Source organism: Brachypodium distachyon, chromosome 4 (genome assembly GCF_000005505.3).
Source record: "Brachypodium distachyon strain Bd21 chromosome 4, Brachypodium_distachyon_v3.0, whole genome shotgun sequence".
Lineage (NCBI taxonomy): Eukaryota > Viridiplantae > Streptophyta > Magnoliopsida > Poales > Poaceae > Brachypodium > Brachypodium distachyon.
Window position 1 is genome coordinate 46,301,149 of NC_016134.3, and position 15,425 is coordinate 46,316,573.

General features: G+C 45.2%; 3 protein-coding genes across 12 annotated transcripts; 2 read left to right on the top strand and 1 right to left on the bottom strand.

Annotated features, from left to right (window-relative positions):
* Positions 1-420: 420 nt before the first annotated feature.
* LOC100829945 (pentatricopeptide repeat-containing protein At2g13600) lies at positions 421-3,416 on the bottom strand. Its single transcript, XM_010240403.3, has 3 exons — positions 1,174-3,416; positions 903-1,037; positions 421-812 (listed from the first exon to the last, which is right to left on the bottom strand). Exon 1 carries the CDS (start codon positions 3,385-3,387, stop codon positions 1,624-1,626), a length of 1,764 nt encoding a protein of 587 aa, XP_010238705.1. The 5' UTR covers positions 3,388-3,416; the 3' UTR covers positions 421-812; positions 903-1,037; positions 1,174-1,623.
* An 877-nt stretch (positions 3,417-4,293) lies between these two features.
* On the top strand, positions 4,294-8,916 carry LOC100843003 (ACT domain-containing protein ACR12; the record flags this gene model as incomplete). The annotated part of the gene is made up of 10 exons (XM_024454666.1): positions 4,294-4,559; positions 5,722-5,773; positions 6,203-6,316; positions 6,441-6,535; positions 6,913-6,991; positions 7,114-7,173; positions 7,368-7,423; positions 8,138-8,243; positions 8,321-8,389; positions 8,488-8,916. Coding segments are annotated over 10 exons (960 nt in total), but the record flags the coding sequence as incomplete, so codon positions are not given.
* A 1,565-nt stretch (positions 8,917-10,481) lies between these two features.
* Positions 10,482-14,198, top strand: LOC100843609 (pentatricopeptide repeat-containing protein At1g22960, mitochondrial). Of its 10 annotated transcripts, none has more exons than XR_002959900.1 (3): positions 10,482-12,775; positions 12,847-12,963; positions 13,440-14,198. XR_002959900.1 is itself a non-coding variant. In XM_024454415.1 (3 exons), the coding sequence occupies exons 1-2, from the start codon at positions 11,154-11,156 to the stop codon at positions 12,734-12,736; spliced, it is 1,482 nt and encodes a 493-aa protein (XP_024310183.1). In that variant the 5' UTR covers positions 11,019-11,153; the 3' UTR covers positions 12,737-12,775; positions 12,874-13,331. The 10 variants fall into 10 exon arrangements, 4 of the variants coding, with proteins under 4 accessions (XP_014757280.1, XP_014757279.1, XP_014757281.1 ...); XR_002959901.1 differs by having other exon boundaries at positions 13,543-14,198; XR_001407362.2 differs by having other exon boundaries at positions 12,874-12,963.
* The last annotated feature ends 1,227 nt before the right edge of the window (positions 14,199-15,425 follow it).

Here is a 15,425-nt window from a genome sequence, read left to right on the forward strand (position 1 = left end):
GATCTTCTACGTGTGCATATGCCTATTCATGCACTTTTTCCAACATCCACTTATTAAGAAGCCTTTCCTGCCTTTGTTGGCGAGTGCGGCTGTGGAAGTCTTCTGCCAGTGGTGTTTTGCCGGCATAACTCCCATGCCAGCAGAGCAGTGAATCCAGCTCCAGGTTCACTGTGCTTCCAGCTTCGCCCACATCGACTCATTTGAGTCCTGGACTGCCTCAGAGAGGCCAGGTTGTATTGCTGCCAGCAGCACAGCTGCAGAGGCATCCACGGATGGAGATTGCTGTGCGCAGCAACCGCATGCAGTCCAGCAATGGCGTCGGCAGGCTATCTTTCAGTAAACTTTAAAGGTTTGCTATTCTTCTTTTCTTAACAAGAAGTTAAGAAAATTAAACTTTAAAGGATTTTTTCACCCTGTACATATCACAATCATCAAGCTCTTTTCCAGAAACTGACCAACAAGAGTCAAACGGTGTATCATGTACTGGCTTTTAACAGAGACAATAAAACCAGTGCTATGTACAACAATACACAGGACAATTTTCGTCCAATGTAGGTAAGGAGGGTGAAAGAAAAACATATGAGCATGTGGGCATTCTCTGTGCGTACTAGTTAGGGAAAATCCAACAAAATTATCGAATGTTGTCGCTTGAAAGGGCACTATGAGATGGTATTCTTTTAGAAGACATGAGCTCCCATTCTCACTGGGGAAGATGGCCAGACCCAGATTTTTGCTGATAACATTCAGATATGTCAGACCTCACAAAGATGGAATGCGCATACAGCATCAATCACGTCGGGTTCCTTCATGAGCTGCAACATTGTTCATGATTGAGTTCTCGTATATTTTTAGGAAAGAAACCTAGCCCTTGACAAAATGTTTGAAGAAGTTAGCTGAATTACCTGCCGGTTACTACACTGTGACCAAGCTGTCCACTGGAACGCCTTCCTCATGATAAACACTTTGTTTCTTGTCAGAGCAAGCGTAATAGTGCATGCCTCCCTCCACCCACAGGTAACCAGGGCAACATTCTGCAACTGCAACATAAACAAAATCAGTGAAACAGCTTTGATCATAGACATTGCAGTCACAAGTCACAGCTACATCATTCAGTAAATCTATCTGAGCAAAAGGTTGTGCATAAATACTCTTGTGAGACATACTATCACTCACTTGTTCGTCAGGAAAATTGACTTGTTTGGTGGCATGCTGAAGCGGTGAGTAGGGAGGGCCCAAAAATGGGACAAATCATACTGGTCCTGCTGAGGTTTCAGGATGGCAATGGGGCGGGTCTGGACGGGTCGGCCAGATCCATATCCATGGATCGAAAACCCGCTCCATATCCGCGATCCATGGGCTGGATATCCATGGATATCCACATTTTGACTATCCATTGCCATCTTGACTGAGGTTTGCTGTCTCAAGTGCAGCACAATAAAAAAATTAGGCTCCAAAGTCCCTTTTGCTGCATCATGCCACAAAAACTGGAACACTTCGCCATTTCAAGGATGCTGAAGCTGAAGGCAAAGCAGCAAACCTTGCCTGGCATGCTTCCTACAGCAGTCTTGTTGCAGTGATGTTTTGAAAGACAGTATGCCGCCCTCAGCACAGTGCAAGCTGGTTTTAGACAGGACCCACCACAATCCTCATATGATCAAAAAGCTTGTCCAACATGCCGTATATCTCATTTGCCTCACAGTGGGACGTGTCATCAGCAGTGAACATGTGTTTTGCACTCCGCACCTCGATCCAACTGTAAGCTTGGTCCTTCCTCAGACCCTTCCCCTTCATGAGGGTCCTGACACGGCGGGCATCATCCCACTGACCTGCCGCTGCATAAATGTTTGACAACATGACATAACGACCACTGTTCCCAGGCTCCAACTGGAAGAGGGACTCCGCCACTTTCTCTGCAATCTCGATATTACCGTGAACACGGCATGCACCAAGGAGCGCTCCCCATGACCCAGTTGTACCTGGACCAATCCTGGATGACAGGTCTTTGATGAGCTCGCTTGCTTCTTCCAGCTGATGGTTCCGACCAAGAGCATCTACGAATGAGGCATAGTGTTCAGCCCTTGGTTCAACACCATGGTACTGCATTGATTCAAGGATCCGACGGCCATCAGAGACTAGACCAGCATGACTGCAAGCCGTCAGGACAGCAAGGAAAGTAACATAGGTTGGCTGTACTTCAGCTTCAAGCATCCTCTGGAACACGGCAAGCGACTGTTTTCCCTGGCCATTGTGTGAGAACCCTGTCACCATGGAGTTCCAAGAGATAAAGTCCCTCTCACGCATCCGTTCGAATATTACCATGGCCGTCACCATGTCACCGCACTTGGAGTACATGTCAATGAGGGCGTTGTGGATGAAAATGTTGAAAGGGTCTGTACCGATGCAGTGGCGTAAGATGAAGCCATGCACCTCCTTCCCTCGTGTAACAAGCCCGAGCTTGGCACATGCGCCCAGATATGACACCAGAGCGAACGGCGTTGGTGCCATCCCCTTGCCCAGCATCTGTCGAAAAAGTTCCAGAGCAGCATCCTCCTCCCCATTCTGCTCGTGCCCAGAGATGAGTGCCGTCCATGCAATCGTGTCCTGGTCCGGCATCATGTCAAATACCCGCATTGCTTCATCGAGGTTCTTCGCACGGCAGTACCCTGCTATCATTGATGTCCAAGAGACCGTGTCCCGGATGCTCATCTGATTGAACAACATTCTGGCGTCCTCCATCCTCCCAGCCTTGCTGTAGGCGTCCACCATTGCATTGGCCATAATGACCGTCATCTCCATCCCCGACACCACTACCGCGGCATGCATCTCTCGGAGCGGTCTTACAGCCCCGATCCCAGCACACGCGCTCGCGATGCTGACCACCGCAAAACGGTCGACGGCCACCACCGGCCCCAAGCACCTGTCCCTGGCCAACCGGGCGAACACGCGGAGCGCCTCCGCTTGCCGTCCGTGCCGCGCGAGGGCCGAGATGACGGTGTTGTAGGAGACGACGTTGCGGGAGGAACCGGGCATTGCGTCGAGCAGGCGCAGGGCGTCCGGGAGCGTGGCCGAGCCGCGGGAGAGCGCCGCGAGGAGGTTGTTGTAGGAGTGCGCATTCCTGTGTGGCAGGTCTTCGAAGGCCGCTCGGGAGGCGGCCGGGGATGGGAGCGTGGCGTAGAGCTCGACGAGGCGGTTGGAGAGGAGGGTGTGGTGGGTGAGCGCCGTCTTGACGAGGAGCGCGTGCGCTGCGCGACCGAGGTAGCGGAAATCGCGCGAGGAGATGGCGCGCTCGATGAGAGGGAGAACCGTCGCGACGCTGACGCCCGCGGCGGCAGCGGCAGGAGGTGGAGCCGGGGGCCATGGCGGCGGGTGCACGGCGCGCCGCCGCATGCCGGAAGCAGTTGAGCAGCGGGCAAGGCCGGGCCGCCGGCCCATATGGTACCCATGCTGCCCAATGACAGCTAGTCCTTCCCGGGCCACGAGTGAAACGGGTAACACGATAAAGCTGTGGCCTGTGGCCCGTAAAATTCGAGGGCTGGGAAACTCGCGACTTGGGTCGGAGACTCGACAGGAAGGCCCATTTACAGCCTATTAGACAGACGTCCTGCAGCATCTCTTTTGCGGCAAACAGCAGCACGCCAATGGTTTGTTGTTGTTTTGTCTCCAGAAGAATCATCATCCGGCTCAATCAGTGATCATCCGTGGTTGGTCAAGAGTTCTTTAGACGATCCGTCCCCTCGGAGCTCGATAAGCATACTTAATACAATACAAATGAAGGGGCCAAGCCGTTTGCACACGCAATCCCTATCCCTACTATTTTGGTGAATCGGAAAAGGCTATGGGTCGATCGGTTTTGCAAATGGAAAGCGCTCGATTATTAGAAGTAGAAAACGAAAAATGTGACCCGATCTGTGTCTTCGATATGGTCTACGCACGTCTCGATGGAGTAGCATTATTTTTACCGGAAGCAGTAGAAAATACGAGCTGCTAAATCTGGGTGGACTGGCTCCAACTACGCCTGCTGCTTGTCTGCTGGTGTGTCGCGGTCGGTTTGAGCGATTGCAAGCCGTCAAAGCGTCCCAAAGGTCAGCATCAATCCAAGGCGATGTTTGCCTCCCGTAGCACGCACCGCGACGACGACACGAGTAAGTTCGATGACGTAGCACGGCAGCCGCACTAGCGTAGAAGTTTGGCAATTGGCACGGCTGCCGGGGCCGGGCCAAAGGCAGAAGCGGCCTGAGCTGGGTACGTTTTGTGGCGCAAGAAAACAATAACCCGATCCAAGTGGGCGCGTGAAAAAGAATCCCACGTCCCACTCATCGCCACGCCCGCCGCCCGCCATTCTTTTTTCTCTTTCTCCCTTCCCTCCCCCCCTCCTTCCCTTCTCACCAAACCGCGGCTGCGAGTGAGCCTGCCCAGTCCAGTCGACACGCCGACGCCATGGCGCTCGCCACCTCCCACCACAGCATCCACCTCGCCCGCCCCGCCGCCGCCGCCGCCGTACCCTCTCGCCTGACGCAGCTGGGATTCCTCCGCGTCGGCGCCTCCCGATCTCCCACGAGGTGAGACCGCGCGATCTGCTCTGTCTTCCTGTACTCCGATCCTATCCATGCTCTGCTATCTGTTTGTCTGATTCGGCTCGAATCTACGACGCGAGCGGCTGCCGCTTCTGAATGAGGGCGGAGTTGAGTGCTGCCACCCGGTTTGGGGACTTGGAACGGGATTCGGTTGATTGATTGATTGATGAATCCCGTTTTTCGTCGCTGCGGCTCCACTTTTTTCTTTCTCTCGGTTTGACTTGGCACCGGGGATGCCGCTTTGGGGGCATGGATTGCTGCGTTTTCATTAATCGGGCTTTAGATTTGTTGCCTCAAATGGACGATGCCCTTGGGATGTGCGGTTCGGCGTCCGTCTCCGTTTCGCGCGCTGGTCACTTGCTCGTTGGATTGGTTCGCTCAGGTTAGGGCTTAGGGGAGGAACGGATGCTTTCGTTGACTACAGGGTAGTTCCGGCGGCTGTTCCTAGATGAGTACATGCTACTGTACCTGACTGGTTCGTGAATCTGCAATCATCATGTAACTTTCAGGTGCTGTCGGATTAGACTAGACATGATTTTGATGTGCTGTATGTATTTTAACAGTTACTGAAGCATCGTTTCATTGTTCATGTTCAAGTATTCAGGTCTGTTACATATCTACATCTGGTGTCACTAAATTCATCTGTGAACGGGGAGATACGAGGGGATATCCAATTGGAAGTTTTAGCAGGATATTAGGCGCCATTGGATTCAAGTGACAATAAAACCTACTTTTGTGCCTCCTATCGAGAGAAATTTTATGCCATAGCTTGCAGCTTTTTATCCACATCGTATTATTAACACAAAAGTAGAAAATGCAACTAAATTTCTGCTCTCATTTCTTATTAGATGTAAATGAATAAATGGCGGGAGATGACCAATTTCACGGCATAATGGACTTCCGATCATGTGTCTTTTTTTCCTCTCTAATGAACATTTCTTCATTTTAAGATTCTATGTGCTCATCAGTCATCACTACAGTCAACCGAGCGGCAATTTTCAAATAAATCATGATACCGTTCCGAGTTTATGACGCTTTTAATTATTTGGTCATATTGACTATGAAGCCACTGTCCTCTGCAGTATGTCAGTGTTCTGTCCTAAAAACTTTCTATGTGCTAATACCTTCAATCTTGCTATCTTTATAGGATTGTTTGCCAATCTATCAACTCAGCTAACGTGTTGGGAGCTTCTTCGACGGTATGTCTGCATACTTACGTCTCTCATATAACCACAATTTGTGGAACATATCGAATGTGGCACCATATTATGTTCTTCAGCCCTTCTATTTTGCATAAGAAAACATGTGCCTGAGACTCGTGTTTCTGGGCAATTAAATCTGGATCTAGAACTCAGTCTACCAATTAGATCTCACTGCACAATTTATGCGCCTGAGGGCTGATGTGAATCAAATTAGTCCTCGGATCTCAGGTGTCAAAATAGGACTGAATATGTCAGTAGGTGTTTAACATTTCACTAATTCAATGTATGGATATACTCAAATGATTAGGTTTTGTATTTTAAAGTGCTTCTTGTCCATCGTTTTTTTTACATGGTGACTTCTAATATTTGAACACCTCCATGTGATAACTTCTATCTTGCATTTTAATAATAATAATTATATTGCAGATAGCTGATGATGCAGTTCCCCAACCAGTTGTCCTGATAGATCAAGACTCAGACCGTGATGCAACCATCGTTCAGCTGAGTTTTGGAGATCGTTTGGGGGCACTACTTGACACGGTATGCATTTTCTTATGCCTCAATGCCTTTTTTCTGGTCTTTCTTAAGATATACTTTTATGATCTATAAGTTATAGTTTTGTTTTATCTGTAAATTATTTTGTCCTGGTGTTCACTGTTTGCAGATGAAGGCACTCAAGGACCTGGGCCTTGATGTGACGAAAGGAAGTGTGGCAACTGATTCGTCTGTCACACAAACAAAGTTCCACATCATGCGATTGTGGGTGCATGCAACTTTCCGTTTGGTGCATTTTCTTATACATCGTTTAGTTGTTTGTTTGCACTTGGAGAAGTAAAAGACTAAAGAGGGTATTCGTACCCGTGATGATCACTTTTTGAATGCCACACTTTGCTCAACTGTGCAATGCCCACATATTATTACTGATATTTGTATCTAGCTGCCTTGTGATCCTCTCTGAGCTTACCATTAAACACATTACAGATGCATTCATTGGATCCATGCTTCAGTACTTTTCAGTTTCAGACACACATTAGTTTTTCAAAATATTTCTTAGAAATTGCACTTGGTGATTATCGTGCGAAAATGGTTATAGTGATCTGGTCATGTTCTGACTGGTTTTCTGTTTTCATATCCAGGGGGCGTAAGGTTGAGGACCCTGACATGTTAGAAACAATACGTCTGACCATCATTAACAACCTTCTGCAGTATCACCCTGTATGTTTCAGAGTTCAAATCCTTTAATTGTGTTTTGGAGTTTGGGTGTAGGTAATTTTAGACCTGTTATCATTTAATTGAATTAAAGTAAATAATACATTGTTCTTGCAATATGCATATAGGAATCAAGTGAGAAGCTAGCCATGGGTGAATTTTTTGGAATAAAACCCCCTGAGAAGAAGGTGAGTTCTGTAGATGTTCTCATCCTGCTAGTTCAGCACCTATGCTGATCATACTTCTGCTAGCATATTTAGTCTTAGAGATGTGTTTTCCTCAGGTGTTAGCTTAGCACACTGGATACCTTAAAACAGTTATGCTGTTATTTTTTTGTTCCTATAACTTTAGCAGTTAATCGATTATTCGTTCTTTATGGCAGGTTGATGTTGATGTTGCAACACATGTAATTGTTGAAGATGATGGACCAAAAAGAAGGTTTGACACTGATAGCTTCTAATGATTGTTTGCTCTTTGTTTATGATGATTTCAGGAATGGTGACCACTTAGTTGTCATGCTATTTGGCACAAGATGACGTTCCATATAAGTTAGTTCTATGGTATCCGCATGTATGGTTTTATGTGAGCCACACTATACCTATACACTGGGCAAGCTAAATTCACCTGCATATAATTGCTATCATACATATTGGACATACAATGGCATCCCATCTATGTTCAAGGTTTCCACATGTGTGATTGTATGTGTACCATAGCAGTATTCCTACACATTGGACAAACTAAATCTCTAGCAATCATCCGCTAATGCTGCCGAACTAAGATCCACTTAATTGTTACCTGGTGTCATACTGGAGGGTTTTGTTTGTATGGGCATGAACTGAACTTTCTCGAGGCCTAACAAGCTTGTTGAGTAATTGAAATTTTGAATCTCGGACATCCTCCAAGTTTACACAGATATACTAAGAATTGACATTTGTCTTCTGTCAAGGCATGTGCCTCTTCAGTACATGTAGGCCGTGCGTCTCTCATAGGTCACCTAAACTAACTGGTCTGGTCAACTCCATACATTAGAAAATATGTATTTTTCTTGGTAAGAATCACATCTAATATAACTGAGTTATCTGTTTCTCTTTCTTTCACCGTACAGTGTGCATCATATACTCCTCATTGATGTTAGTTGAACATGTGCAGCATGCTTTACATAGAGACAGCTGATCGGCCAGGCCTACTCTTGGAAGTAATCAAGATTATTGCTGACGTAAACATTGATGTGGAGTCAGCTGAAATTGATACTGAGGTATTGCCGGTTTCTATCCCTTTGTTATGGTAGTCACCGAAGACCCCTTCTTAATTCATGTCTGATGTCTTACTCAGGGCCTGGTTGCCAAGGACAAGTTCCATGTGAGTTACAGAGGTGCAAAACTAAACAGCTCGTTATCTCAGGTATTCCAACAACTAGATTAGTGGTTTTTAGTTACCTTTGATCACCTCAGCAGCATGGCACCTCATGTCTCTTGAGTCTTGACAGTTCCATTTTACAGGTGCTGGTTAATTGCTTACGCTATTACCTCCGGAGGCCCGAGACCGACGAAGACAGCTATTGATTCTTGTGGAGTGCATGGGCTCCAAATTACAGACCAAGAACTCCAGCTCGTCTCGAGTTCCTGTCTATTAGCCCTATTATTTCTGTTGTAAGAAAAAATGTGGCACACCTGTTCCCAAAATACATTTAAACTGGGCTCTGCGATGCAGTTCGATGTTTTGTGGTCGGACCTGGGAGCTTCAGTGGCCGTTACCCCCATTGATTTCCTACAGTAGAGAAATCACATTGAGAAGGTCTTAACGTGTTGGGTGTGGTGTGTAAGTTCACAGTCTGATCCATGTGCATGTAAAATACCAGGATACGTACGTGTTGGATGCTTTCGTCTTTGTTATACACAAGAATTTGCAGCAACATGTGTCGTTTATCTGATCCAGAGCTCCTCTGCACGCTTTAATTTTTCTTTTTTTTGAGAAAACGCAAAGATGCATATAAGAAAGAGAGTTATGTACAAGTCCAAGAGGGCAACGTCCAGAGATTATAACGCGACACAACTAGGTGCTCGCTGGGAGCTGCTTTAATTTCGTTTAGAAAGTGTGGTTGCAAGGTTTTAAATAATGTTCTGCAAAACAAATTGCTCATATGTGCGGGGTATACTCTACGTGCTCGCAAATTAATGTTGAGTTTATTTGTGGTCTGTAAAAAAGAGAGTGATGATGGGATCAAACAGTAGCTATGTATGCACTAATTTTTGTCTTTTTTTACACGTACTAATTTTGTTTTGTACTAGTATATAACTAAAAAAGGAATGTTGTGCTCCTCCAATATTTGGTTCAAAAAAAAGGTTGAGGTATGATTTTCAATATCAGTTTTGGAAATATTTGTGCCCCAACTGAAATTCAGTTTTCTTTTCTGCGGGATGACCAAATTTTTTTGCTTGAAAAAGACTGAGATCTAACCAAAATTTGAGGGATTTTTGAAATATTTAAATTTATTTGAAGTGATGTATTACTAAAATGGTTGAAATGTCTTGCGTAAACACAATTATTTCGCCATCCATTGAAATGACTGAAACTTCTGAAATTTCAGTAATTTTTGTTGTTGAAAGTGAGAATCTCCTACAATGCAACGTTGGTTCCTCTTGCGAACCATGCTAACTCATTTTTATCGCCATCGTCTCCCCTACACCTTCAATTCACAAGGGTGTTTCCCTTCCTCTTTCTCGCCTTAGATGTAGAAGTTGCGGGTCTGGATTATGGATGCCTCTTGGCCTGCCTCGACGCGGTGCCCATTACTTGTTCGGCACCATGTGTGAGCTCGCCGATGTTGGTCGCTATCTTCGCCGTCGCTATAGATTGTTGGTCAAAGCCCTACCTCACCTCTTACTTCCCCTTTCTCCCCGTTCCCTTCTTGTCCCTCTCCCCCTCGAGGCAGCGATGAAGCTCCTCACGCTCCAGTCTAACTGGCGAGAATCGGTCACGTGCTAAGACCTTTCTCGACACATTTATTTCAAAGTTTTAGGGTTTCTCAAACCTTTTAAAAAAAACACATGATATTTTCTACCTCTATTCGGCATTAGTGGTGAAACCATCCCTATCTTATGTTGCTACGAGACCGAACACCAGAATTAACATTTGGATACAATTTGTTAGACCATGTTGCTCAAATTAAGAGGCTATAATAACCAAATTTGTCACGGAGAGGACACATATTTGTAGCACTCGACCTTATATATTTTCGTACTCGCTTCATGTTAGAAATCTCCTATAATTTAAGTGCTACGTTTTGGATCTAGAAGACTTGCAAGCAAGTGTAGCTCGAGTTAAACTGCAAAGGTGCTACTACTCCTCTATTAGAAGTGTGATTGTCTGAGCCGGTACATGTACGAATCTCTATTCATTATAGTAATGGACAATTTTCCTTAATACAATCCCATTCCCGGAAGAGTCCATCCAAAGTTCAGTTATTACGAACACACCCTCCCAAACTCGTATGCAAAAGAGAGAGGCCACGCAGCCCTCTTACGAACCGCATCGAACTCCTTTTCGCCGCCGCCGCAGCCATTCATGGCGGGGCGCCGCCGGGGAGGATTCGAACATTAACCCATGCTATTCTCCACCCTGCCCTGCAAATCCCAAGCTCCTGCGGCCGCCGCCGCCGCCGTAGCAACTATCTCCAGCCCCCGACTCTCGTCCTCGTCGCCGGCGCTTATCCCTCCGCCGCATCACGACGACAACCCATTCGCGCCACTCCTCACTTCCGATCCCCCTCTGCCGGATCCGCTCCGTCGGGTTCTCGCCACGGGCGACGTCCACGTCGCGCTTCGCGGCCTCCCGGGCCTCGCGCGCCAGCTGTTCCGGTGGGCGGAGGGCACCCCGCACGGCTTCCCGCGCTCCGCCTCCGCATTCGCCGCCGTCCTATTCCCGCTCGCCGAGGCTGGCCACAACCGCGCCGTCTATCCCGTCTCCCTCCGCGCTCTCCACCTCGGACTGCTCCTCCCCCTCGTCTCTCTCATCCTCACCTATCCACTCTCCCCCACCTCCCACCAGCTCCTCAACAGTCTCTTACGCATGTCCACCAAGTTCTCGGCTGAATGCCAAGCTCAGAAATCCGTGCCCGCCAGCTGTTCGACGCAATGCCTTTCAGCCTTCCAAGAGATGGCGCGTCATGGCGTGGCCCCTTTCGTCAAGGAGTGCAACTGTGTACTCCGTGTGCTGCGTGATGCGGCCAGGTGGGATGACATGCGTGCTGTGTATTCAGATATGCTCCAACTTGGGGTTGAGCCGAGCATTTTCACATACAATACATTGCTGGATTCTTTCTGTAAGGCAGGGAGGATGGATCAGGCTGTCGCGCTGCTCAAGGATATGGAGGCCCGAGCGGCTGGGTGCTTGCCGAATGATGTTACGTACAATGTTGTGATTAATGGCTTGGCCAGGAAAGGTGAACTGGAGAAGGCGGCTCAGCTGGTTGATATAATGCGGCTGTCCAAGAAAGCATCAGCCTTCACGTATAATCCACTTATCACTGGGCTCTTAGCAAGGGATTTTGTTGAAAAGGCTGGAGCTTTGCTGTTGGAGATGGAGAATGAGGGCATTGTGCCAACAGTGGTGACATACAATACATTGATTGATGGGCTGTTTAAAACAGGAAATGCGGAGGCGGCACAGGTGAAATTTGATGAAATGAGAGCAAAGGGTTTGCTGCCAGATTTGATTACATACAATTCTCTAATAAATGGATATTGTAAGGCAGGGAATTTAAAGCAGGCACTTTGTTTGTTTGGTGATTTGAAGCGTGCAGGGTTAGGACCAACAGTTTTGACATATAACATCCTTATAGATGGTTATTGTAGATTAGGTGATTTAGAGGGGGCTAGGAGACTCAAGGAGGAGATGACAGAGGAGGACTGCCTGCCTGATGTTTGTACATATACTATTCTTATGAATGGTTCATGTATGGTGAGGAACCTTGCTATGGTAAGGATCTTCTTTGATGAAATGCTGAGCAAAGGATTAGAGCCAGATTGCTTTGCTTACAACACGAGGATTTCCGCAGAGCTGACTATAGGTGCTATTACCAATGCTTTTCAGCTGAGGGAGGAGATGATGCTAAGAGGAATTTCTTCTGATACAGTTACATATAATGTACTTATTGATGGATTGTGTAAGACTGGTAGCCTGAAAGATGCATATGTGTTGTGGATGAAGATGGTCACTGATGGTTTACGGCTTGACTGTGTCACATACACTTGCTTGATTCATGCACATTGTGAGAGGGGGCGCCTAATAGAAGCAAAGAATATTTTTGATGGCATGGTTGCAAGTGGTTTGTCACCCTCAGTTGTGACCTATACTATTTTTATTCACACATATTGTAGAAGGGGAAATCTTTATTTGGCATATGGTTGGTTTCGGAAGATGCTGGAGGAAGGAGTGGAACCCAATGAAGTAACATATAATGTTCTCATGCATGCACTTTGCAGGATGGGGAGAACTGAATCGGCTTATCAACATTTTCATGAGATGCTGGAGAGGGGATTGGTGCCAAACAAATACACATACACTCTGTTGATAGATGGGAGCTGTAAAGAAGGTAACTGGGTGCATGCTATAAGGTTGTACTGTGAAATGCATCAGAAAGGTATTCATCCAGACCATTGCACACATAATGCCTTGTTTAAGGGATTTGGAGAAGGCCACATGTATGATGCAGTTCAATATCTGGAGAATGTTGTTTTGGGTACATAGGTCGGTCTTCAAGAAAGGATTATCTTGGCGGAAAATCCTGTAAGAATTCCCCCCTATATGTGTATTTTCTTCATCAGTTGTTATGTATTTAATTATGCTTTTTTTTCCAGCATATCTTGATTTTTGTTTTCAATCAGGAGATGGCAGATTGAACTTGGGGCAACAGTCTCTTGATAATGGATCTGGATGCTTGCCAAACAGATACTTAAGCACAATTGCACAAACAGGTCCTTCTCTTGCTGCATGTACTTCGTGACAGTTTTCCCTTGGTCATATTGAGGTCATGGGGATACCATTCTGCCCCCATTAATTTCTTTAGATAAGGCTTAATGGGTATCTCGTGACTGTGCATCCCAAATACCTACTATCTCAAAAGTGAATGGCTATGGGTCTTTTGGACTGGGCTTTCAACAATAACATATAGCGTTTCTCTTGGTAAGAACCTACCAAGAATTTTGTAAAATGAATAATCCTTGTACCACATATTCACAGACAATTTTGCCATAGACATCTGGCACATAGGTTGACTTGTCAGATATGTAACAGCGTTCCCATTCTTTGCATAATTAAATGGAGTTTTTCTTCTTAATGATAACTATGGTGGGTGAAGTGGAATTCTGTCTCAACTTTCAATTCCCAACTGTCGTGGCCAAAATGGGTCTACTTATTAGACTAAACTACAGTGGAATTACTTGTGTTTCAGTTAATTGGCCAAACCACATAAGCATTTGGTGTTTCAGTTATTTGTCCTCTAAAGCCACTGCACACTTCCCTAAACCACTGGTGGATTTCGGAATGCTAGCCAGGAGGGGACTGCTGAACGATGGCAACTGTGTTCTGCTCATTACATGATGAAACCGTCGATCATCTTTTGGTCCGCTGTGGAATCAATAACATAATCTGGGGCGGAATTGCTGCCTTGGAAAGGTCTACAAGCCTGCACTCCAAGGCTATGGTGTGGCTCAGTCCTCGGTGGATTTAGTCCAGAAAAAATGATTTGCAGAAGAAGCAGGAGGGGATTTGACTTCTTCGTCCTGATGATAGCCTGGGCAATTTTGAAGAAAATGAACTTCACAGTGAACAAAGCCTGGTCATTCAGCAGCTAAGGATGACATTCAGGATTAATGCGCTGGGTGGTGTGAGGTGACTGAGGTCGGTTCTAGGGATGATCAATAGCTTCTTCTCAGTGACCGGGTAGAAATTATTTAGGCGAGTAATTCCCTAGCTAGCCATGCTTTTGTACAGTTTACCTTTTGTTTGTTTATTGTTTCTTTCCATGGCTTGCTTCAATCCAAATCTGGCGGATTGTTGCTAGGTTTGGTGCCGAAGTTGTAAGTGTTGTTTCCCCTAATCCCATGACATGCCGGCCTATTGCATGTTCTCTAAAAGAAGTTGTAGGTGTTATTTGTGGTATGATCTACTGCACCTGAATTATATCTCTTGGAAGACTCAAATAGTCAAATTCTATCCAACTTCTACTCCTGCAACATTCCGAAGGATAACTGCGTCCGTAAACCTGGGGTCATCCATGCTGTTGGTAAGTTGCATCCATGTTCTGTTTCTCCTGAAGTACTACTGAAAAATGATTTTATTTCATAGTGAGAATTTTTTCATTTGATCTGATCTTATCATATTCATGTTTGGTACACCATACACATATATATTATCAATCTATGGAGTAATCTACTCCCTCCGTTCCTTTTCTAGCTATATCGTAAGTCAAACTTCATAAATTTTGACCAAGTTTATAGAGAAATGTACTAATATCTACAACATCAAATAAGTATACTATGAAGATATATATCATGACGGATTTAATAAAACTAATTTAGAGTCGTAGATGTTGGTAGATTTTTCTATAAACTTAGTTGAACTGAACTTTTAAGAAGTTTGACTTAGGAGTTAGGGAAAAAAAAAGCTAGAACATCTTATAAAAGGGAACGGAGAGAGTATTTCTGAAGGCCATGTCCTGTTTCTCCTACTCCCACACTTGAAGGTCGAATAGATCTGATGTGTTAAAGGCTTATATCAGTTTTTTGTGGAATTGCTGTAATTGTGTTATGGTTTTATATTTCTATATTAATTTGATACTGTATGCACGGATGCACCCTCTTAGGTTGACTGTACATGATCTTAGCTACGTTAAATTTGTTTGAATTATGCGTTTACATCGTTTCGAATAAAAAATAACAATTCGTCTAAATTAAACTAGAGAAGAGTTATAGGTAAAATGCGCACCTTCATTATTAGAAGTGATGTATATTTAACAGTTATACATGTGCCTCATGGGCAACCTAGGCTGGTATGAAATTTCAAAATTATATTCCTAGTTTCATCCTTGAACTTTTGGAAACTTATGTTCTCATTTTCCCCCAAAATTTTAGAGTTTGTGTAGAAACCTTGTTTTCCAGTGAAACCTTTAACACGGTTTTTTTTCCTTCAGACTTTGTTCCGTCATCCATGTGCTTTAATTGCATTTTGAAAAAAAAAATCATTGGCTAGTATTTATCTTACTATTATTTATGTTCCTGTTTGTAGATAATTCCTGATCTCTTGCATAAGTATGGCAAGCATATGAATTCCAGGCTGGTTTATTTATTTATTTATTACTCCTGCTGTAGCAGCAAAACATGATTTTAATAGCAGATGAAGCATTTGTATCCCGATGTTCTTATGCAGACATGGTAAA